This window comes from Theropithecus gelada, chromosome 17, assembly GCF_003255815.1.
Source record: "Theropithecus gelada isolate Dixy chromosome 17, Tgel_1.0, whole genome shotgun sequence".
In the NCBI taxonomy this organism is placed as follows: domain Eukaryota; kingdom Metazoa; phylum Chordata; class Mammalia; order Primates; family Cercopithecidae; genus Theropithecus; species Theropithecus gelada.
Window position 1 is genome coordinate 63,301,813 of NC_037685.1, and position 25,464 is coordinate 63,327,276.

General features: G+C 40.3%; 1 protein-coding gene across 2 annotated transcripts in view; it reads left to right on the forward strand.

Moving 5' to 3' along the window:
* Positions 1–13,461, forward strand: part of RXFP2 (relaxin family peptide receptor 2) — a 70,794-nt gene extending 57,333 nt beyond the window's left edge. For both annotated transcript variants that reach the window (XM_025364588.1, XM_025364587.1), the window contains 2 exons: positions 1,607–1,825; positions 12,737–13,461. In XM_025364588.1, coding sequence (XP_025220373.1) covers positions 1,607–1,825; positions 12,737–12,996 — 479 coding nt within the window. In that variant the 3' untranslated portion in view covers positions 12,997–13,461. The remainder of the gene's footprint in view (positions 1–1,606; positions 1,826–12,736) is intronic.
* Positions 13,462–25,464: the final 12,003 nt, after the last annotated feature.

Consider the following 25,464-nt stretch of genomic DNA (forward strand, 5'->3'; position numbering starts at 1 on the left):
TGCCCAGCTAATTTTTGTATTTTTAGTGGAGTCCAAGTTTCACCATGTTGGCCAGGCTGGTCTCAAACTCCTGACCTCAAGCAATCCACCCACCTTGGCTTCCCAAAGTGCTGGGATTATAGGTGTGAGCCACCACGCCCAGCCTAGAACATACACTTTTGATCCTTTCTGTAAGTCTGCTATCAGAATTTGGGGCAGGGGAGCATCTTCTAAGAGAGTGATTATTTTTTACACTTAATGAAATTTTTTGAAAAGAGGCCTAAGACAAACCAGTTTTATAAAATTTTACCGTATGGCTTTATACTGCGATTTCATTGAATATGAAATGATTTGGATAAAAATAACAGATCACCTTGAATTTAAAGTATTTTTACTCTAGACTTCACCAATCTTACACACAGTCTAGGTTCAGATTCATATTTTTTAACAACTTTGAAAATACATGCAAGTCTTATGTTCACTGTGAGAAATGAGATGATCACTCAGGATTTCAGCGACAGCAAGAATAAAGCAAACCTGAGTCACTAAGAAGTCAGCATGAAAGGGAACAGCGATGTTGGGTGGGAATCTTGTGCATACATTTGGGCCCAAAAGAGTAATTCACATAGCTGAATTTTTAACTTTTTTCTTATTGTTTATTATAAAATTAGTCTAAAGTTTCTGAACCATAGTAGTTTAAATTACTGTAAGAAACATGAAGAAAAATAAACAAAAATACATTTTTGTTCTATGTATTATTCTTAAGACCAAAAACATTAGGAATAATGTTTCTCAGACAATTATATTCACGATAAATTCCAAGGTTATTTTATTCATTTTTTAAAATTATTTTTATTCTTTTATTATTCATGTTTATAGGATAATAAAGTGGGGTTGTTTTGATTTTTTGAGATGTGCATAAGATTACATCAATCCCTTAAGGTTTGAATTTGCAGAGAGCAAAAAACAAAAATAGCTTCTTTTCACGCTTTAAAAGAGCTAGAGATTACTTCATGATATGCCTAGATCTGAATTTTAGAAGTCTATAATTCCTCATAAGGGTTTATGTATTTGAAATCTCTTTTTCATCTGGCCAACCCAATGTCTTTGTTTTTATTTCCTTGAACCTGGGTTTTACCTAATACCATGGGGCTTATATAAAAGAAGGCTTCCCAGCAGGGCCGTGGAAGAGGCACTGTATTTAACATCTAAGTACAGGTTAAGCATTTGTAACTGAAAATCCAAACTTTGAAATGCTCTAAAATATGGAACTTTTTGAGTGTCAACATGATGCCACAAGTGGAAAAATTCAACACCTGAAGCTTTTGCTTTCTGATGGTTCAAAGTATACAAACTTTGTTTCATGCACAAAATTATTTAAAATATTATACAAAATTACTTTCAGACTATGTATATAAGATGTATATGAAACATAAATAAATTTTGTGTTTAGACTTGGGAACCATTTCCAAGATATATCATTATGAATGTGCAAATATTCCAAAATCCAAAATCCAAAACATTTCTGGTTTCAAACATTTTCGATAAGGGATACTCAACCTGTACCACAGTAATTTTACTGTTGACTTTTATGCCTGAGATGTTAAAAGTGTGCTTTTCCCAACAGGTGTGAACTTGCTGGCTTTTCTCATCATTGTGTTTTCCTATATTACTATGTTCTGTTCCATTCAAAAAACCGCCTTGCAGACCACAGAAGTAAGGAATCATTTTGGAAGAGAGGTGGCTGTTGCAAATCGTTTCTTTTTTATAGTGTTCTCTGATGCCATCTGCTGGATTCCTGTATTTGTAATTAAAATCCTTTCCCTCTTCCGGGTGGAAATACCAGGTCAGTCTCTTCTATCATTCCCAAGTATAATACATAGTGCCTTCTTACGTCCTTCTTTTGACAAGCCCAGAGTCTAGGACACATAGTTAATTATCCATAAAAACTTTTAATTTCAATACAAAGAGTTATTTCCCTCCATATTTTATAATCAGTAGTATAAAATAGAAACTGAGTAGTGGTGCAGTTCAACTAGGAATAATAAAAAGCAGGAGCTACAGAGAAAATAAGTCTGAATATCTTGCTTCCACCCGAGCAAGACATTGGTTCTTCACTAGGAGTATGCATAAAAAAATCAAAATATACATGCCCAGGTTCCACCCCAGACTGTTTTGTCTCTAAAAGCTAAGACCTATAGACGGATGTTATGTAAAAATTCCCCTCTAATTCTGATGCACACACATCTGGCTAGAACCACCATTCTATTCCATGGTCCTAGCCATAAAATGTCGTGCTGGGCTCTGTGGAGCATGAGATATTTCCTGAAAGAGTCTCTTCCAAAGTTCCCTGAACACACCCCTACTTCAACCAGAGAAAATCACCTTTCCTTAGCAGAATTTCATCTGAATGCCCTTCTGGGATCTAGAGATCACAGCTATTTAGGGACCACCATCCAGGGCTTTAACCTAACTCTCAGTAAAGTACCTTGGAATCATCATCAACCTACTGTTCCAGCCTATAGCAGAGCTACTTGGGAGTTGATCCAAGACAGTAATTGTGTCTTATACATCTTGACTCCTCAGTGCCAAGCAGGATGCCTGATACTTTGATAGCCCTTATGAAAGAGTGATGAATGCACAGACGATAAACAGCTGTAACAACCTATGTCCTTCCTGTGCAGTCAGTTGTGAGGCTGTGTCAAATGTTTTGCTGCAAAATACCACACAACATTCACAACATCCTCTTAACCTATCAGTTCTGTCTCCACAAGGCACAGATGTTCCTCAGGCCGTGTAGGATATGAAAGTGAAAATTACGAAGGAGATCAGGTCAGGGCTGAATACTTGGAAACCTTTGCTGGGTGGTGAGACAAGAAGCCATAAGAGGGCTTTGTGGGAGGTCATGTGGGGACAGCCAGTTGCATGTGAAGAACAGAGTTAATTAAATGTAATAGTCACAGTTGTTCACTTCATGAACAGCCTCCAATCTATTACTGCTACCTGCACATCTCAATTTTACACCCTAACCTTTCAAATTCAGCAGGACAAAAGTGTCTGTTGGTCTCCATTGCTCATAGAATAAAGTCCAAGTGCTGGGGTGAGCATTATAATACTTCTTACCTCCCACCCCACCCTCATACACCGTGATCCAGGCCCACTGGAATGACTGGGCTTTGTTTTTTTGTTTGTTTGTTTTCATTTTTTTATTATGATGATGTCATTTTATTGAGCACTTATTTTATTTATTTATTTATTTTTTAAATTATACTTTAAGTTCTAGGGTACATGTGCACAATGTGCAGGTTTGTTATATATGTATACATGGGCCATGTTGGTGTGCTGCACCCATTAACTCGTCATTTACATTAGGTGTATGTCCTAATGCTTTCCCTCCCTTCCCCCAACAATAGGACCCAGTGTGTGATGATCCCTTCCTCTGTCCAAGTGATCTCATTGTTCAATTCCCACCTATGAGTGAGAACATGCGGTGTTTGGTTTTCTGTTCTTGCGATAGTTTGCTGAGAATGATGGTTTCCAGCTGCCTCCATGTCCCTACGAAGGACATGAACTCATCCTTTTTTATGGCTGCATAGTATTTCATGGTGTATATGTGCCACATTTTCTTAATCCAGTCTGTCACTGATGGACATTTGGGTTGATTCCAAGTCTTTGCTATTGTGAATAGTGCCGCAATAAACATACGTGTGCATCTGTCTTTATAGCAGCATGACTTATAATCCTTTGGGTATATCCCCAGTAATGGGATGGCTGGGTTGAATGGTATTTCTAGTTCTAGATCCTTGAGGAATCACCACACTGTTTTCCACAATGGTTGAACTAGTTTACAGTCCCACCAACAGTGTAAACGTGTTCCTATTTCTCCACATCCTCTCCAGCACCTGTTGTTTCCTGATTTTTTAATAATTGCCATTCTAACTGGTGTGAGGTGGTATCTCATTGTGGTTTTGATTTGCATTTCTCTGATGGCAAGTGATGATGAGCATTTTTTCATGTGTCTGTTGGCTGTATGAATGTCTTCTTTTGAGAGGTGTCTGTTCATATCCTTTGCCCACTTTTTGATGGGGTTGTTTTTTTCTTGTAAATTTGATTGAGTTATTTATAGGTTCTGGATATTAGCCCTTTGTCAGATGAGTAGATTGCAAAAATTTTCTCCCATTCTTTAGGTTGCCTGTTCACTCTAATGGTAGTTTCTTTTGCTGTGCAGAAGCTCTTTAGTTTAATTAGATCCCATTTGTCAATTTTGGCTTTTGTTGCTGTTGCTTTTAGTGTTTTAGACATGAAGTCCTTGCCCATGCTTATGTCCTGAATGGTATTACCTAGGTTTTCTTCTAGGGTTTTTATGCTTTTAGGTCTAACATTTAAGTCTCTAATCCATCTTGAATTAATTTTCGTATAAGGAGTAAAGAAAGGATCCAGTTTCGGCTTTCCACTTATGGCTAGCCAATTTTCCCAGCATCATTTATTAAATAGGGAATCCTTTCCCCATTTCTTGTTTTTGTCAGGTTTGTCAAAGATCAGATGGCTGTAGATGTGTGGTATTATTTCTGAGGACTCTGTTCTGTTCCATTGGTCTATATCTCTGTTTTGGTACCAGTACCATGCTGTTTTGGTTACTGTAGCCTTGTGGTATAGCTTTGTTCTTTTGGCTTAGGATTGTCTTGGCAATGCGGGGTCTTTTATGGTTCCATATGAACTTTAAGCAGTTTTTTCCAATTCTGTGAAGAAAGTCATTGGTAGCTTAATGGGGATGGCATTGAATCTATAAATTACCTTGGGCAGTATGGCCATTTTCACAATGTTGATTCTTTCTATCCATGAGCATAGTATGTTCTTCCATTTGTTTGTGTCCTCTTTTATTTCACTGAGCAGTGGTTTGTAGTTCTCCTTGAAGAGGTCCTTCACATCCCTTGTAAGTTGGACTCCTAGGTATTTTATTCTCTTTGAAGGTATTGTGAATGGGAGTTCATCCATGATTTGGCTCTCTGTCTGTTACTGGTGTATAAGAATTCTTGTGATTTTTGCACATTGATTTTGTATTCTGAGACTTTGCTGAAGTTGCTTATCAACTTAAGGAGATTTTGGGCTGAGACGATGGGGTTTTCTAAATATACAATCATGTTATCTGCAAACAGGGACAATTTGACTTCTTATTTTCCTAACTGAATACCCTTAATTTCTTTCTCTTGCCTGATTGCCCTAGCCAGAACTTCCAACACTATGTTGAATAGGAGTGGTGAGAGAGGGCACCCCTGTCTTGTGCCAGTTTTCAAAGGGAATGCTTCCAGTTTTTGTCCATTCAGTATGATATTGGCTGTGGGTTTGTCATAAATAGCTCTTATTATTTTGAGATACGTTCCATCAATACCGAATTTATTGAGAGTTTTTAGCACGAAGGGCTGTTGAATTTTGTCAAAGGCCTTTTCTGCATCTATTGAGATAATCATGTGGTTTTTGTCTTTGGTTCTATTTATATGCTGGATTACGTTTATTGATTTGCATATGTTGAACCAGCCTTGCATCCCAGGGATGAAGCCCACTTGATCATGGTGGATAAGCTTTCTGATGTGCTGCTGGATTCAGCTTGCCAGTATTTTATTGAGGATTTTTGCATTGATGTTCATCAGGGATATTGGTCTAAAATTCTCTTTTTTTGTTGTATCTCTGTCAGGCTTTGGTATCAGGATGATGTTGGCCTCGTGAAATGAGTTAGGGAGGATTCCCTCTTTTTCTATTGATTGGAATAGTTTCAGAAGGAATGGTACCAACTCCTCCTTGTACCTCTGGTAGAATTCGGCTGTGAATCCGTCTGGTCCTGGACTTTTTTTGGTTGGTAGGCTATTCATTATTGCCTCAATTTCAGAGCCTGCTATTGGTCTATTCAGGGATTCAACTTCTTCCTGGTTTAGTCTTGGGAGAGTGTAAGTGTCCAGGAAATTATCCATTTCTTCTAGGTTTTCTAGTTTATTTGCGTAGAGGTGTTTATAGTGTTCTCTGATGGTACTTTGTATTTCTGTGGGGTCGGTGGTGATATCCCCTTTATCATTTTTTATTGCGTCTGTTTGATTCTTCTCTCTTTTCTTCCTTATTAGTCTTGCTAGCAGTCTATCAATTTTGTTGATCTTTTCAAAAAATCAGCTCCTGGATTCACTGATTTTTGGAGGGTTTTTTTGTGTCTCTATCTCCTTCAGTTCTGCTCTGATCTTAGTTATTTCTTGCCTTCTGCTAGCTTTTGAATGTGTTTGCTCCTGCTTCTCTAGTTCTTTTAATTGTGATGTTAGAGTGTCAATTTTAGATCTTTCCTGCTTTCTCTTGTGGGCATTTAGTGCTATAAATTTCCCTCTACACATTGCTTTAAATGTGTCCCAGAGATTCTGGTATGTTGTATCATTGTTCTCATTGGTTTCAAAGAACATCTTTATTTCTGCCTTCATTTCGTTATGTACCCAGTAGTCATTCAGGAGCAGGTTGCTCAGTTTCCATGTAGTTGAGCAGTTTTGATTGAGTTTCTTAGTCCTGAGTTCTAGCTTGATTGCACTGTCGTCTGAGAGACAGTTTGTTATGATTTCTGTCCTTTTACATTTGCTGATGAGTGCTTTACTTCCAACTATGTGGTCAATTTTGGAATAAGTGCAATGTGGTGCTGAGAAGAATGTATATTCTGTTGATTTGGGGTGGAGAGTTCTGTAGATGTCTATTAGGTCTGCTTGGTGCAGAGTTGAGTTCAATTCCTGGATATCCTTGTTAATTTTCTGTCTCGTTGATCTGTCTAATGTTGACAGTGGGGTGTTAAAGTCTCCCATTATTATTGTATGGGAATCTAAGTCTCTTTGTAAGTCTCTCAGGACTTGCTTTATGAATCTGGGTGCGCCTGTATTGGGTGCATATATATTTAGGATAGTTAGCTCTTCCTGATGAATTGATCCCTTTACCATTATGTAATGGTCTTCTTTGTCTCTTTTGATCTTGGATGGTTTAAAGTCTGTTTTATCAGAGACTAGGATTGCAACCCCTGCTTTTTTTTGTTTTCCATTTGCTTGGTAGACCTTCCTCCATCCCTTTATTTTGAGCCTATGTGTGTCTCCGCATGTGAGATGGGTCTCCTGAACACAGCAAACTGATGGGTCTTGACTCTTTATCCAATTTGCCAGTCTGTGTCTTTTAATTGGACCATTTAGTCCATTTACATTTAAGGTTAATATTGTTATGTGTGAACTTAATCCTGTCATTATGATATTAGCTGGTTATTTTGCTCACTAGTTGATGCAGTTTCTTCCTAGCATCGATGGACTTTACATTTTGACATGTTTTTGCAATGACTGGTACGTGTTGTTCCTTTCCATGTTTAGTGCTTCCTTCAGGATCTCTTGTAGGGCAGGTCTGGTGGTGACAAAATCTCTAAGCATTTGCTTGTCTGTAAAGGATTTTATTTCTCCTTCACTTATGAAACTTAGTTTGGCTGGATATGAAATTCTGGGTTGAAAATATTTTTCTTTAAGAATGTTGAATATTGGCCCCCACTCTCTTCTGGCTTGTAGAGTTTCTGCCGAGAGATCTGCTGTTAGTCTGATGGGCTTCCCTTTGTGAATAACCTGACCTTTCTCTCTGGCTGCTCTTAACATTTTTCCTTCATTTCAACTTTGGTGAATCTGACAATTATGTGTCTTGGAGTTGCTCTTCTCAAGGAGTATCTTTGTGGCATTCTCTGTATTTCCTGAATTTGAATGTTGGCCTGCCTTACTAGGTTGGGGAAGTTCTCCTGGATGATATCCTGCAGAGTGTTTTCCAACTTGGTTCCATTGTCCCCGTCACTTTCAGGCACACCAATCAGATGTAGATTTGGTCTTTTCACATAATCCCATATTTCTTGGTGGCTTTGTTCATTTCTTTTTACTCTTTTTTCTCTACACTTCTCTTCTCGCTTCATTTCATTCATTTGATCTTCAATCGCTGATACTCTTTCTTCTAGTTGATCGAGTCGGTTATTGAAGCTTGTGCATTTGTCACGTAGTTCTCATGTTATGGTTTTCACCTCTATCAGTTCTTTTAAGGTCTTCTCTGCATTGATTATTCTAGTTATCCATTCATCCATTCTTTTTTCAAGGTTTTTAGTTTCTTTGCGCTGGTTACATAGTTCCTCCTTTAGCTCTGAGAAGTTTGATTGACCAAAGCCTTCTTCTCTCAACTCGTCAAAGTCATTCTCTGTCCACCTTTGTTCCGTTGCTGGCGATGAGCTGTGTTCCTTTGGAGGGGGAGATGTGCTCTGATTTTTTGAATTTCCAGCTTTTCTGCACTGCTTTTTCCCCATCTTGGTGGTTTTATCTGCCTTTGGTCTTTGATGATAGTGACATACTGATGGGGTTTTGGTGTGGGTGTCCTTTCTGTTTGTTAGTTTTCCTTCTAACAGTCAGGACCCTCAGCTGTAGGTCTGTTGGAGTTTGCTTGAGGTCCACTCCAGACCCTGTTTGCCTGGGTATCAGCAGCAGAGGCTGCAGAAGATAGAATATTGCTGAACAGTGAGTGTTGCTGTCTGATTCTTGCTCTGGAAGCTTCGTCTCAGGGGTGTACCCCACCGTGTGAGGTGTGAGGTGTCCGTCTGCACCTAGTGGGGGATGTCTCCCAGTTAGGCTACTCAGGGGTCAGGGACCCACTTGAGCAGGCAGTCTGTCCGTTCTCAGATCTTAACCTCCGTGCTGGGAGATCCACTGCTCTCTTCAAAGCTGTCAGACAGGGGAATTTACCTCTGCTAAGGTTTCTGCTGCTTTTTGTTTAGCTATGCCCTGTCCCCAGAGGAGGAGTCTACAGAGGCAGGCTGGCCTCCTTGAGCTGTGGTGGGCTCCACCCAATTCGAGCTTCCCAGCAGTTTTATTTACCTACTTAAGCCTCAGCAATGGCAGACACCCCTCCCCCAGCCTCGCTGCCACCTTGAAGTTAGATCTCAGACTGCTGTGCTAGCAATGAGGGAGGCTCCGTGGGCGTGGGACCCTCTGGGCCACGTGTAGGATATAATCTCCTGGTGTGCCGTTTGCTAAGACCCTTGGTAAAGCACAGTATTAGGGTGGAGTTACCCAATTTTCCAGGTGTTGTGTGTCTCAATTTCCTTTGGCTAGGAAAAGGAATTCCCTTCCCCCTTGTGCTTCCCAGGTGAGGCAATGCCTCGCCCTGCTTCAGCTCTCGCTGGTCGGGCTGCACCCGCAGACCAGCGCCAACTGTCTGACACGCCCCAGTGAGATGAACCCGGTACCTGAGTTGAAAATGCAGAAATCACCCGTCTTCTGTGTCGCTCATGCTGGGAGCTGGAGGCTGGAGCTGTTCCTATTCGGCCATCTTGGGCACACCCCCGTGGGCTTTGTTTTCTGTGCTTTTCTGAGAAGACATCAGCCTTTCCTGAAGCTGTTCTCCCAACCTGGATTATACTTTCAGCTTCTAAGATTCTAACCTACTAAACACCACTTCCCATCCTCCAAGGCTCAACCCAAATGCTCCCTCTTCTATAGTACGGTGCCATTTTCTATCTCTCCTCACCCCACTTCCATGCAACCCAGTTGCTTAAACATCCAGGATGGTTTGTTTACACCTCGCTTATTGGCCTCATGTGAACTGCCTCATAGCGACACTGCTTCCGAGTGTGTCCGTTGCTTTCTTTAGATGATAAGCTTGGGGAGGCATGCATGTCTTATTCCTCTGTGCATTTTCCACAGTGTTTTTCACAGTGTTTTCAAGTAAATGCTTAGTCAACTAAAGAAGGTGAGCTGGTCCAAGAGTGATGGAATAGAGAGGATCAGTCTCATCAACCACCCCCTCACCACTACTGTCTCCACACCTTCTTAAAAAAAAAAATGAAGTCTCGCTCTGTTGCCCAGGCTGGAGTGCAGTGGTGTGATCCCAACTGACTGCAACCTCTGCCTCCCTGGTTCAAGTGATCCTCCTGCCTCAGCCTCCTTAGTAGCTGGGATTACAGACGTGCACCACCACACCAGGTTAATTTTTGTATTTTTGGTAGAGATGGGGTTTCATCATGTTGGCCAGGCTGGTCTCATACTCCTGACCCCAAGTGACCTGCCCCATCTCTTGGCCTCCCAAAGTGCTGGGATTACAAGTGTGAGCCACCATGACTGACCCCGTCTCCACACATTTTGATGTGCTTTCCCGCTTGTAGGGGGATGCAGCCCAGTGTGGTGGAAGAAGGACTCGGCAACAAGCAAGGCAGAGGTTCTGGGTTCCTCTCCTGCCCCTGCCAATGACCTGTTGAGGGATCTCAAGGAGACCATCTCACCTCACCTCAATGAGACTATCTCTAGATGGTCTCTCAAATTCCTGCTAGTTTTAATCTTCTTTGAGGCTTTTTCTCTCTGTATGAGGCCACTAGGGCTGCTATAACAAAGGACTTCCAGTTCTGGAGGCTGGAAGTCCAAGATCAAAGTGTTGGCAGGTTTGATTTCTCTTGAGTCCCTCTCATTGCCTCACAGGAGGCATCCACTCTGCTGTGTCCTCACATGGCAGCAAGGCTCATCATCCTCCATGAGTCCATGACACCTCAGATCATGATAAGCTTAGTAAATACCCCCATTGTCTTGTGGAAACATTACTGAGCCACACACCAGTCTTTCTTTACATGTATAGTTCAATAGTCTGAGGTTTGTCTTGAACACCTCAGTGGAACCAGGAAAAATGTCATGATCACAGTTGACAAAGCTTCTTCTTGCTTGCCCAGCTTCCCATGGTATTGTAAGAAATGCTGCCTTCACTGACCTACACCAAGCCTGTCCCCACCCTCCAAGAAGTCTGGTGTTTACTGGTCATGGCATGTCACTGACAGTACCTGGGGTCACCCAAAAGATAGGCCAGAGTTAGCTTATCTCAGAACTCAGCTGCTGCTAATCTTATGAGAAGTCTCATCCCAGCACTTTGGGAGGCCATGGATCATGAGGTCAGGAGATGAAGACCATCCTGGCTAACATGATGAAATCCCGTCTCTACTAAAAATACAAAAAAAATTAGCTGGGCGTGGTGGCGGGTGCCTGTAGTCCCAGCTACTCAGAAGGCTGAGACAGGAGAATGGTGTGAACCTGGGAGGCAGAGCTTGCAGTGAGCCGAGATCACACCACTGCACTCCAGCCTGGGTGACAGAGTGAGACTCCATCTCAAAAACAAAAGAAAAGAAAAGAAAACAAAACAAAAACAAAAAGAAGTCTCATTCAGAGTGGAACTTAAGTCTACGGCCATACCACCCTGAACATGCCTGATCTCATTCAGAGTAGAACTCACGTGGCCTATTTGCCTTTACCTAAGTGAAAGCAGGTGTTATCAGGCATTGTTTTTCTACGAGGTTGGGGTGGGATTCATGATCAAAATTCCCGTTGCGGGCACAACAGAAAAAGCCACTTATTTTGTTTTTCTTCAATCACTAACTGTTCAGATTGTCTAATTTTTTTAGATTAGGGACAAATAATATAAAAGTTCACTTAATTTAAGACAGGCTAAAACATAATTTTTTTCATATTCCTTTCAGTTAAAAAATAAGGACAAGGAAGAGAAGATAGGATAGGAAGAGAGGAAGGTAAATATAGAAAAGGAGAGGAAAGAGATCAAAGGAAAAGAAGAAGGAAGGTCAGATAAGCAGTCAGAGAAGAAATGGAAAAGGAAGAAGACATACACAGGAAGAACAGAAAGATACAAGAAACAAGGCAGGGTCAAGAGAAGAACAAAATAACAGTGGCTGAAGGATAAAAAAACATTATGGGATTGAGAAGGAAGAGAGCAGACAAAGGATGATGAGAGAAAGCATCAATGGTCTTACCAGCCAACTCTTCACCTGAATGGGGAGTTCCCTGAAATTGTGAAGATGTGAGAGGAAGTAGCATTATGTGGTAAGGTTTGAGGATCTCAAGTCTTAGTGCCAAAAAAGCACCTCAGCAGAGCTGACTCTGGCCCAGCCCGCTGGATTCAGTGAGCAAGTTATCACCAACCCCCTTTGACAGAGAGAGCAGATGAAGTTGAGGAAGCATAAGTGATTCGCTCACACTCACCTAGTTAAGTGTCTGACCACAGGATTAGGCCACGGGTAAAGGGAAAGATGCATTTCATGCTAACCAAGCAAATGAAATGATGCCCTCAGGAAGGACACTATCATTCCAAATTTCACCTCAAAAAGAACTTCTTGTGACCTCTTTCCCTGAATATTCTATTAGCATTTGTAGGGTTGCACACAAGAGAATTTCATCAAGTTTAGGGGATGCATTCCACTTCGCTCTTCAAAGCTTTTAATAGGATAACAGGATAATCAGAACACCACGGCAGGGCAATAAGCTTTCAGAACTGGATGGAGATAAGACCAAGGTCAGATCTGGCTCTTGGACCAGAAGTTTCCTGAACCCCACGCTATTGACTAAAGATTATTTCTTTATTTTTTTATTTTCCTATAAAGGAAGGTGATAAAATAGGAAAAAAATGCACTATACAGCAATTTATGGTTTACAAAATATTTTCACATATTTCCTCTTAATATCACAATGACCTTCACATTATTTACTGAAACTCAGAAAAGTTAAATCATTAAGACCTTGAATTCATAGCTTCTGTGCTCTTCCAACAAAGAGAGTTTCCTTCAGGTGAGAGAAAACTTAAAATGTACTATGTCTCCCTCTCATAAATAGCATTGACTGCAAAGTGTTATTTGTATGTTATGTCTATTTAAAACTTCAACTTTTTTTTCACACTTTGCTTCCTTTTCCAGACACAATGACTTCCTGGATAGTGATTTTTTTCCTTCCAGTTAACAGTGCTTTGAATCCGATCCTCTATACTCTCACAACCAGCTTTTTTAAGGACAAGTTGAAACAGCTGCTGCACAAACATCGGAGGAAATCAATTTTCAAAATTAAAAGAAAAAGTTTATCTACATCCATTGTGTGGATAGATGACTCCTCTTCCCTGAAACTTGGGGTTTTGAACAAAATAACACTTGGAGACAGTATAATGAAACCAGTTTCCTAGCAATCATTTTGGATCACTGGACTTTCAGTGGACTACCTAAAACAGGGGACAGCTTTTGGAAGATGATATCTGCAATGCTTTTCATCTTTACCAACGGCAAGCCTTTCTGCACAGAGAGCACAGCAGAATGGCTCCTGTCACTGCATTCCAATGGCAGCTGTACTATCTACCAATCGTGCTGAGGACAGCACCAAAGGTTCCTCTCCTCACCCGAAATGCCTGAAAAGCACATGTGAATTTGTATATAATGGGTTGAGGTGCCACTGATCTCTAGCTAACCATCACAACCCACCAACAAATGACCACAGGTTGGCACTGTGTGGTCTTTCACATCGGGTTGCACTGTCCATGAAATAGAAACACTCACAACATCTGATTCCAGCGTGGCCATAATAACAGAAGTCTAACATCTCTTTCCTTGCTTTTTCAATATCAAATAAAACCGTCAGCATCCTGCTGGATTGACAGCAAAGGATTTCCAAAACATTCATCTACCCGAAGTCCTCCTCTGTGAAGGCCGGTGGAGTAGGCACTTTGAAAACAGAACTTCAGATCAGGTTACCATGTCTAATCTATGACCAGAGAGTCACACTGATGAAGCCTAATACCATTCACCTTTTGGATTTTATTTAATGTCAGAAGAGATGAATTCTTAAGATATTTTTCTTAAGGTTGCCCAGGGCACAAAGCAAAATTGGACACCTTCACTGCCAAAAACTACACTTTAATATTCTTAAAGTATAATTTATTTAGAGCAGTATCCCTATTGCTGGCAAGTTCTGCTTTCATAAAATATGCAGATAAGAAGTGTTAAGGGGGATTCAAGAATTGTGGTTTTATTTGGGACTGTCTGCATACTCACATTGGTTTTGTTCTCATTGTTTTTAACAAAAAAGCAACTAAGTTTGGGGTTGTTTTTTGAAAACGAAACTGAAAAAAATTATATGTGAAAAATGAGAATTGGGTAAATAAAATTACGTTTTACATTTGTCCATCTATTATTTTAAACTTAACAAAGACCATGGATGGGGTTTATTGACTGTTAAGCATGTTTCTCCTGATAAAGAATATAGCCAGGAAACACAGTGTTTCAGTTCACAAGACACATCCTACATTTTTCTTTCTCTTCCCCTTTTGCCACAGTATGAGGCAGTTACTTAATTTCTTCACTGTTCACTTCATTCTGAGTTCCTTTAATGAGATAAAATGTAAGCAGCTGACTAAGACCAGCACAACACCTCCTATTACATATTAAATGGACACCCTTTATCCAGTAGCATCCGGAAGAGAAAGAAATGCAGAGTTCATGGGTCCCAGCCATTCTGGTAATTTACTTGTTCCTACTTACTATTGACTAAAATCATAACCTGAGTTCCTTCATTTTGATCAAGTAAGATATTTCTCATGTATAATAAACTATTTTCATTAGGATTCTAGAAATAATGTTCCCACTCATTGACTATGCTGCCCTTTCCCTTATGGCTTTAAAGTTTTCTCCATCTTGTCTCCTCAGTATGATGAATTGCGTCCTCACTTATTTTCCAGGTTTGCTGACATTTTATTAAATGTCTTTGCCAGTCCTTGATCATCTTACGATTTATTTCCTAATACATTTTCTAACACCAGGAGCATAAATAAGGGGTAGACCCTGAGCCTAGAGTATTGTAATTTAGCACCAATATGTGTCTCCCATTCTTGAAAAGCATCATCCGTTGTCCATGAACCAAGTCTCTGGGAACCATGGTTTGTAAGAGCCCACACTTTGCCGTAGTGCACTGAGTGGGCATGAGAAGAGGCACACGACCAGATGCTTTGGGGAAGGTGGCAGCTGTATGGAAAAATGGAAGCTCTGCATAGGTCAGCAACATGCCAACAAATAGCATGCACTTCATATCTGATAGCTTGGTGATTTACAGTCTTAGTCTGTACTGCTCTACAACTAGAAAAGCATTAGAAATATGTATTATTTTAGCAAATAATAGTCTTTAATCTGGATTGAGTGAGAACTTTTGTGCTAGGCCAAGCCTGCTTTCTAAACACGGTATTTCTGTGTGGTTATGAAAATATCATGTGTGTTCATGAACCATTTTCCGTGACAATATAAACATCAATTAAATGTCACTGTAGAATTTAAGAGGCCATAGACGGTGCCAACTCTGAGTGGGAGAGAGTGTGGGCAAATCATCTGCTCCACATCCTAACTATGCATCTGTATATGACTGATGTCTTGAAGAGGATAAGAAAAAAATACCCTAAAAAGTCAATACGTAGCTTCAGACGACTGTATAGAAAAAGGGTATGTGTTTTATTTGTATTAGACATCAGTAAGATTGTTTACATAGCTTTGTTTTATCCTAGAGGCTTTTGTTCATAGCTTTCATAGCTTTTTTTTTTCATTCAATAGGCTATTTCAGAAATTGCAATCGACATAAACTATTCTATCAAAAGAGTTCATGTCAATTGCAGTTGCTGAAATGCCTCTCGATGGTCAGGAGCTTTAGGAGAAATTACATTTATTTGAGCTTTATGTACAGGTAGCACTATCACCTTTCTCCAACCCTACCCTACACCCCAGCTCTGCAGCTCCATTCAGCAGGTCTCCATTGCATCATGAAACCACAAAAGCAGGTCCATCACCCCAAGGTTTATCTCTTAAGGATGACCCTGGTGCCAAATTGAGTTCATATTTGGTGATTTGCTACAGATTTGCTCATGCTACATTTTCAAGACTTTATCTCACCCAAGGTAAAGACTTACTTTACCATCCTCAAGTTAGTAAGCAATACAGAGCTCCCAAGAGTGCATGTGATAGAAAGGAGAAACCATAGTGTGTCGCCAATCATATCTAACCTATTATTTTATAAACGTCCCAAGGGGAGCTGACAGAAATCTTCCAAAATTAACCAGAAATACATGTAAGGCACATTTCTTTTTCACTGTTTTCAGTGTAGCATACATGGGCATATACAAAGTTGCCTTAGACAACTTCACTCAAGAAACAAAATATTAAAGATAAGAATTTGTATTTCCTTATTCCCTTGCTCTGGTGAATAAAGAAAGGGAGAGCCATTACAAAGATCTCCATATTTATCTGCTTATATATTTGCCTGTTTATATGTCAGTTTTCTGACATTCTGTTTATGCAAGATGTAAGATGCATATTTAGTAATGATCATTTTCATTTTTGAGCCAGGAAAATGAAATGAAATTAGACTATTCTCTTTCTAAAGGGCTTTTCAGTAGGAGACTTCAAAGTCCTTGAGAAATACTTCCTAAATCCCTATAAACTAATAGAACCTATTACTCAATGTATTTCATTAGAATTGTCTTCAGAATATTTCCCCACATCCCACATATGGGAGAAATAAATTACAAACGAAGAAATTGTGAACAACAAGGCCAAGTTACAAAACTGCACATCCAGAAATGTGAACCTTCTGCTGTCTGAAGCCCATGGTGACATTTCTTACCTCTAAGCTCTATGCACACTCATAACTATTTTGAGTTATAAGCTCACAAGTGGCTTCAATATAAGAAGAAATTACTTCTAGACCACCTGAGAATCAATAATGCTTTTACCGGTTTCACAAATTTCTGAATTCATGATGCTAGGGTGTTTGATTTAGCAATGATTTTTAATGGAAACCATACCCTTTCCTGCTATAGGCAACACACATTTAAGGCAAGGAAATAGAGGTCAAAAGTCAGGGGGCTGGAGCTGTAGGTTTAGTTCAACCATCAACTGCTTACATGACCTCAGACAAATATCTTTATGTCTCTTCACTTATCTGTAATTGAGTTTCCTTAAGATCAAATCACATAAACAGATGTCTGGTCCCCTGTCTCTCAAAATCTGTTTTGTGGATAAAACCACATGTTGAAGGTCCAAGTGGTAAGCATCTAAAAATTTACATCAAGTGCAAAGATCATTCCATTCTCAATTCCCCTGGGATATTATACATTGTTCACGAAGAGTCAATGCAAAGGGCACCAATGTTCAGAAATCCAGTCCTTTGAGGGGAGGCTTACAGGACCCCATTCTGCTGTGAAAAGAAAGCTGAAGCAAACCTCAGACAACGAAGCTTTTCTAAACCATGGCAGCTTGCCAAAGAACAACAGTAAGTACCATGTAAAAATTAGGTTACCTATTGCTAGCAAAATTTAGGAATGCAGAGATCAGGAAGATTAACAAGCAATTGTTTTACCACAGATCACAGACTGGTCTCTTCACATAAGTGTAGGTCTACTACTGCCTACATTATTCGCTAAACCAGATGTAAATGCACAGGAATGTCTAGTATGTATGAGTGGGTATATTCCTGGGAAAAGTGTTGTAGGATAAAGAGATAACTGTTTAATTTCCCCATAGAACCAGGATAGAACATGTGGTTCTTAACCAAGGTTGATGCCTACCTCAAGTCTTGCACCATCAGCAACACATTCTTTCCTGTGTATCATCAACTTCTCTTCCTCCCTACTCGCTCTTTCCCCTCAGCTCTCAATGCTCAAATATCTCACACCTAAAAAGACATTCCTACCACCAGACACCCTCTTATAGCTTCTGTCTTGTTCTCAAATGCTCTTTACAGCTAAACATTTTGAAATAATGATAAGCTCTTTGTCATCAACATCTTACCTCACTTTGACTTCTCAACCAACTGAATGTGGCTTCCACACTCACCATACCACCACACCACCACACCACATTAAAGATTAATGTCTGCCCTGCTGGGTTTCAGACTTGTGTGGGAGCCTGTTGTCCTCCTTAAGGTCACCAGGACGACAATCCAATGAGCATTTTCCTTTCTTCAGCTACTTCACCTCCCTGGAGAATCAGTCGCTTGATGTCCTTTTTCTCAATCTCTAAACTCCTCTCTTGGAATGAAGGATACCATTCATTTCTGTTCTGAACCACTTCCCTGGCTCTTCCTTCTCACATCTTTATGGACTTCCCTCTTTCTCCTCTTGGCCCTTAAATTTATGTAGAAATTTCTGGAGTTTTACTCTGGGCTCCCTGATCTTTGCCCTCCATACAGATCTCCCTGACTTCAACCTGTCTAAGGCTGTCATAGATAAGTTCATTTGTAAAAACTCTGTTTTAAAAACATAAATACAACTAGAGTGAGCTTATTTTGACTTTTCTTACTAAATCTTGACACTCACTTTTTAATCTGATCCACAAATTACACAGTAAGTTTTGCTGAGGCAGGCGTGCGGTAGCTAGCGCCTGTAATCCCAGCACTTTGGAAGGCCAAGGTGGATGGATCGCATGAGCCCAGGAGTTTGAGACCACCCTAGGCAACATGGTAAAACCCTATCTCTACAAAAAAAAAAATACAAAAAAAAAAAAAAAAAAATTAGACAGTATGGTGCTCACCCCCCATAGTCCCAGCTACCCAGGAGGCTGAGGTGGAAAGATCACCTGAGCCCAGGCGGTCGAGGCTGCAGTGAGCCATGATGGTACCACTGTACTCCAGCCTGAGTGACAAAGTGAAACCCTGGTCCAAAAGTATTTATGGCTGGGCGTGGTGGTTCACATCTGCAATCCCAGCACTTTGGGAGGCCAAGGCAGTTGGATCACCGGAGGTCAGGAGTTTGAGGTCAGCCTGGTCAACACGGTGAAACCTCATCTCTACTGAAAATACAAAAATTAGCCAGGCCTGGTGGCAGGCACCTGTAATCCCAGATACTCAGGAGGCTGAGGCAAGAGAATCACTTGAACCTGGGAGGCAGAGGTTGTAGTGAGCCGAGATCATGCCATTGCACTCCAGCCTGGGCAACAAGAGTGAAACTTTATCTCAAAAAAAAAAAAAAAAAAAATTATATATACGTATATAATAATGTTGTTGAAATTTCTATCCTCCCTGATGAGAATAGGCTATTCTCACAAATGCATCTAAAAGTAATAGATTTTTATATATTTAACAAATGGGTTCAAGACCCACCTAAATTTGGCAGGGGGGATTTTTATTAAACAGGACAGAAAATTCCAAAAGGTTAAAATAAATAAGTGGTCCAGGCTGGAGAGCAGAGATGAGAACCCTAGTGGGTCCATATACACATTTCCTCTCAATTCTGTTATTTTCAGTCCAAGACCTTAGCTTACATAAACTTCTCATTGTTTCTTTATTTTTTTCCTGGACCAAATCATAAGGCATAAACATGTCAGCTAAAAGCATGAAATCTAGAAGGTAATCTTAAGGAAAAGTTTCACAGACCCTACTGAAGAAGCACTGAGTAGTGGAGTAAAAACCTCAATTCACTTAATGGTTGTTTTAGGCAGTGATATTAACTGATGCATCTTTCTTGTTTTTATGTCACAGGCGATAACCTTAGAGTGCTGGATTATTCCATTGCTTTGAAACAGAAAATTTTGGTTATCATCATCCAATCTTCTGCATTTCATGCTCTCCCTTACATATTCTTGGTTCCTCACTTCCTTTGAATTTCTTATTTCTACCCAGCCCTTCTCTTTGTAAGTCAGTAAGAAAAGGGTTGGACAGAATACATAACTCAAAAGTAATAAGATTTTTAAGAAAGTGAATCCCACCAAAATGCAATCATCTAAAATTCTGTTGTCATCTACTCATTCCTTTATTCATTCAACAAATGAGCCTTGTGAAGCCACCTGGAGCCAGACACGCTATCCAAGAAGATCATCTCCAAGGGCAGGTAAAGTCACACCTCAAGAAAACAACTGCTATGGTTTAAATATGGTTTGTTTGGCCCCACCAAGTCTCATGTTGATATGTGATCCCTAATGTTGAAGATGGGATCTGGCAGGAGGTCTTTGGATTATGGGGGCAGATCCCTCATGCATGGTTTATTGCCATTCTCTCAAGTGGGTAAGTTCCTGTTCTATTAGTTCCCACAAGAGCTGCTTATTTTTAAAGTGTCTGGCACCTCCACTTGCCTTTAATCTTGCCATGTGATTTTGGCATATGTCGGCTCCCCTTCATGTTCCACAATGACTGGAAGCAGGCTGAGTTCCTCCCCAGAAGCAGATGCTGCTGCCATGTTTCTTGTACAGCCTGCAGAATGGTGAGCCAAATAAACCGCTTTTCTTTACAAATTACCCAGCCTCAGGTATTCCTTTTAGCAACATAAGTGGGCTAAAAGAGAAAACTGGTACTGAAGAGTGGAGTGTTGCTATAAAGATACATGAAAATGTGGAAGCCATTTTGGAAGTAGGTAATAGGCAGAGGTTGGAAGAGTTTACAAAGCTTAGAAGCAGATAAAAAGACAAGGGAAAGTTTGGAACTTCTTAGACACTGGTTAAATGGTAGTGACCAAAATGCTGATAGAAATATAGACACAAAAGGCTATACTGAGGAAGTCTCAGATGGAAATGAGAAACTTATTGGGCTCTAGAGCAAAAGTCACCCTCGTTACACCTAGCAAAGAACTTGCTGCATGGTGTTTGTCCCCTTGAGTTTTGTGGAAGGTCAAACTTAAGAGTGATGTCTTAGAGTATCTGGCAGCAGAATTTTCTAAGCAGCAAAGCATTCAAGGGGTGGCATGGCTGCTTTTAACAGCTTATAATCAGACATAAGAGTAAAGGAATGAACTAAAGTTCAAACTTATCATTAAAAAGAAAGCAGAGCATAAAAATTGGGAAGTTCACAGACTGGCTGCATGTTCAAAAAGGAAAGAATATTTTCAGATGAGGAATCCAAAGATGCTGCAGAGCAACCACTTGCTAGAGCAATCGGTGTGGATAAAATGGAGCCAGGTGCTTATAGTAAAGACAATGGGAAAAAGGACCGAAAATTATTTCAGAAATATTTGAGGCTGCCCCTCCCATCACAGCTCCAGAGGCCTAGGAGGACAGAATGGTTTTGGGGAAATGGCCTGAGGTGCTGCTGACCTCTGAAGTATATTCCCTGAATCTCTGCCACAGCTCAAAAGGCCCCAGATGCTACTTGGTCTGCCACTCCAGCTGGAAGCCTTGGCATCTTCCACGTGCTGTTAAGTCTGAAGGTGTGCAGAATGTAAGAGTTGGGGAGGCTTGGCAGCTTCTACCTAGATTTCAGAGGATGTATCTAAAAGTCTGGATGCTCAGGCAGAAGCCTACTGCAGGTGTGGGGCCCCCACAGAGAGACTCAACCAAGGCAATGCAGAGCATAAATGTGGAGTTGGAGCCCTGCAGAGAGCACTTTACCAAGGCACTGCCTAATGGAGCCATGAAAGCAAGGCCACAGCACTCCAGACCCCAGAATTATGGAGTCACCAACATGATGCAATCTCAGCCTAAAAAAGCAAGAAGCATTAAACTCCAACCCATGAGAGCAGCCACATGGGCTCTGCCCAGCAAAGCCTTGGGGATTAGGCTGCCCAAGGTCTTGGGAACCCACCCCTCACACCACTGTGCCTAAGATGTGGGACATGAAGACAAGGAATATTATTTTGGAGACTTAGAGATTAATGTCTGCCCTGCTGGGTTTCAGACTTGTGTGGGAGACTGTTACCCTTTTCTTTTGGCCATTTTCTCCCTCTTGGAATAGGATTGTTTTCCTGTATTACCATTGTTTTCCTGCCTGTATCACCATTGTACCTTGGGAGTAAAACCCTTATTTAGATATTACTGGCTCACAGCTGAAAGGAACTTGCCTTGAGTCTCAGGTGAGACTTTGGACTTCTGAGTTGATGCTGAAATAAATTAAGACTTTCCAGGATTATTAGGATGAGATGACTGCTTTTTGCAATATGAGAAAGACGTGAGATTTGGGGGCCAAGGGTGGAATGTTATGGTTTGTATACATTTTGTTTGGCTCTGTCGAGTCTAATATTAAAATTTGATCCTCAGTGTTGGAGGTGGGGCCTGAAGGGAGGAGTCTGAGTAATGAGGGTGGATTTCTCATGAATTGCTTAGTGCCATTCTTGAGATAGTGAGTTCTCACTGTATTTGTTCTCACAGGGGCTTTTTGTTAAGAGTCTGGCACCTCCCTCCCCTTCTTGCCTCCATTATTGCCATGTGATTTCTGCACAGACCATCTCCCCTTTGCCTTCCACTAGGAGTGAAAACAGCCTGAAGCCCTCACCAGAAGCAGATGCTGGTGCTATGCTTCTTGTGCAGCCTGCAGAACTGTGAGCCAAATAAATCCCTTTTCTTTACACATTACCCAGCGTCAGGTATTCCTTTACAGCAACACAAACAGACTAAGTCAACAGCCATAGCAAGATAACTGTAGAACTTCTGTAGATTTGCCTTCAGATATTAAGTCCTGCATGTTTACCAGTCTTATCAATTTTATTCATAGCACATTCTTTCTTATTGCAATATCTTTACTCTTCTTCCTACTCTCTCTTTCAAATACTTTGCTGACATTTCTGACCCTTTTTCTTTTGCTCTGTCACCACATACTATACACACACACAAACACACATACATACCTCTTTATCTATCTCTAAGTCTGCTTTCTCGCCTCCTGGTCTCTGTCCTACCTCTATATTTCTATTGTTCTCTCTCTTTCCCTGTGTAGGCAGTGTGAAGACAGGATGGAGGCCAAAAGTAAGATGGACACTTATATTGAGCACATAAGAAAGCAAACTGATTGATAACATTCATTTTTATGCTTTCAGCTTGCTAAAAGTGCCTTAACGTGGTAACATGGATCTAACTTGCTGACAACCCTCATATAGCAACAGAATAATAATATCAATACATCCCACCTGAATAGTACTTTATATATTGCCATATGCTTTCAAATAGCATTTAATTTGCTGGAAGTCAAGCATTATTTATTCACAAGTGCGTGCTTTCACAGACACAAACATACACAGAAACACCTCACACATTGGAATTAATTTATTTGGCAACCTCACCTTCTCAGAACACAGTTAACTTGAAAAAAAAAAAACCCACTATTTTTAAAGGCCTTTAAGGAACTAAAGACAAACAGTTGTCGCAGATTCATAAATTAAAGTTTAGAAGTAAGACGTGTATAGAAAAAAGCACAGAGCATCTCATTTGAATTATTCATTCATTCACAAATATTTATTGAGTACTCACTATGTGAGGAAATATTCTAGGTAAGAAAAAAATGACAGTAAAAACATAAACCTGTCTAAATGGAGCTTTCATTCTTGGGGAGTAGGTGGGACAAACAATAATAAAGGAAAATTTATAATACAGTAGAGGATGAGAAGTTCTAAAGGAAAAAATAAATCAGGGAAGTTAAGAGAATTATTGTCAGAGGAAGAGAAACAGCAATGAATGTATTCAGTAAGAGGTGACATTTGAGTAAAATAGCCTGATGCTACCATTTATTCTCAGTTTATTCATCTTCAAAATATAAAAAATAATAACCACTTCACAAAATTACTGGAAGTTTTAAGTAAACAAGTATACTCTAGCACATAGCCTGAAACTCATTAATTATTCAACAAGTGATAGATACGTCTTGATCTCATAAATTTCAGTCATCGCAGAGATCCTTATCTACTCAGAACCCATTTTTCTATAATTCACACGTAATTTTAACAAGATTATTTTCCTATTTTATTTATTTATTTTTCATTGTTTTGAGATGGAGTCACACTCACCATCACTCAGGCTGCCTCCACCTCCCAGGTTCAAGTGATTCTCATGCCTTAGCCTCCTAAGTAGCTGGGATTACAGCTCCTGCCACTACGCCCAGCTAATTTTTGAATTTTTTGTAGAGATGACGTTTTGCCACGCTGGCCAGGCTTGTCTCAAACTCCTAACCTCAAGAGATCCACCCATCTCGGCCTCCCAAAGTGCTGGGACCACAGGCGTGAGCCACTGTGCCTGGCCTATATTCTTATTTCTAAGCTCAGATATTTTAAGAAAGTATGTATGCATATATATGAATATGTGTGTATATATGTATGTGTGTGTGTGACACCCATTTGGATTTGTACCACAAATTTAGACTTTCTGTGGTCTATAAACTCCCAAGCCAAGAAATTTACCTAAAAATTTATCTTAGAATATGATACCTCTGTTGTAATTGGAAGAAGCAAACATAATCTTCTCTAAAACACATATCCCCAACTTAGTCCTCCCAGAATGTTATATCCTTATATTAGTCCAGAATGTTATATCCTTATATTAGCCTTTATAGACTTGCACAGATAATGTCTCACAGAGGATGAATTCATAATCCCAAGTTAGTAAATCTTGAGGAATAATCTACCATAAGTGAGATTCAACAAACACATAAAAATTATGATGGGAATCAAAACCAAAACCAAATCAAAACAAAACAAAAAATTTCAGGTAATAGAAATATCTGCTAAAATCTATAAAATACATTCTTCAAGAATATTTAAGAATTAAAAAAGAAATTGAAACCATAAAATGAACACAACTCTGTGAATAATGCCTTAAAAACCCGAGTATCTGGGAGTGACATTAACAAGATAGCACAGAATAGGAGTTTTCAGCACTTACCTTTCAAAGAAACATCAATTTGAACTACCATCCATGCATGAAGATACCTTCACAAGAGCTAAGGAACCCAGGTGAAAGGTTATGGCACCTGTGTGGAACACAGAAATAAGAAAAAACACATTCAAGAGGGAAAGAAAGACAGTTTCATATTACCCATATCATTCACCCATGACCCAAGCCTGTGCAGCATGCACAGAGAGAGATACCATCTGTGTGGGGGAAGGAGACTGATCACCCAACTTTGCCACAGACCACAGGACTAGACCAGCCCCAGTGAACCTTAGAGCCAGGCCAGCCCCTATAGCTCCAAGCCCACTCCAACAACAGGCCAGCCCCACAACGCCCCCAGGCCGGCCCCTAAGCACCCAGACTCCATACAAGCCTACCTCAGCTCCAGGACACCTTCCACAAATGGAGGCTCCAGGACTGCCCCAGAACAAGGCCCATGTCTTATGGACCAAGGTATCAGGCCCAAATACCCACAGATGAGTCACCAAGACAGTCTACCCAAGGACTTCAGCAGCAAACCTGCTCATAGGCCTCACCAGCTGTTCCAGCCTGAATCCCTGGACAGGCTGATTTGTAAACAGTTTTCCACGCTGCAGTCAGTTGCAAAGACTGCAAGAGATGCCTACTTCCTCAAATGCACAGACACCAACGTAAATCCACAATGATCACAAACAATCAGGGGAACTTGATACCAACAAAGGAACAAAATAAAGCACTAGTAACTGACCCTAAAGAATTCGAGACCTAGAAACTATGTGACAAATATTTCAAAACAATCATCTTAAAGAAGTTCAGTCAGTGATACTAGAACACAGACAACAAAATGAAATCAGGAAAACAATATATGAACAAAATGAGAAGTTCACCAAAGAGATAGAAGCCATAAAAAGTCAAACATAAATTCTGGGGCTGAAGAATACAATGACTGAACTAAAAAAATTCCATAGAGAGCTTCAGTGGCAGAACTTGATCAAATAGAAGAAAGAGTCAGTGAGTTCGAAAACAGATTGTGGGAAATTATTCAGTTAGAGGAATAAATGTTT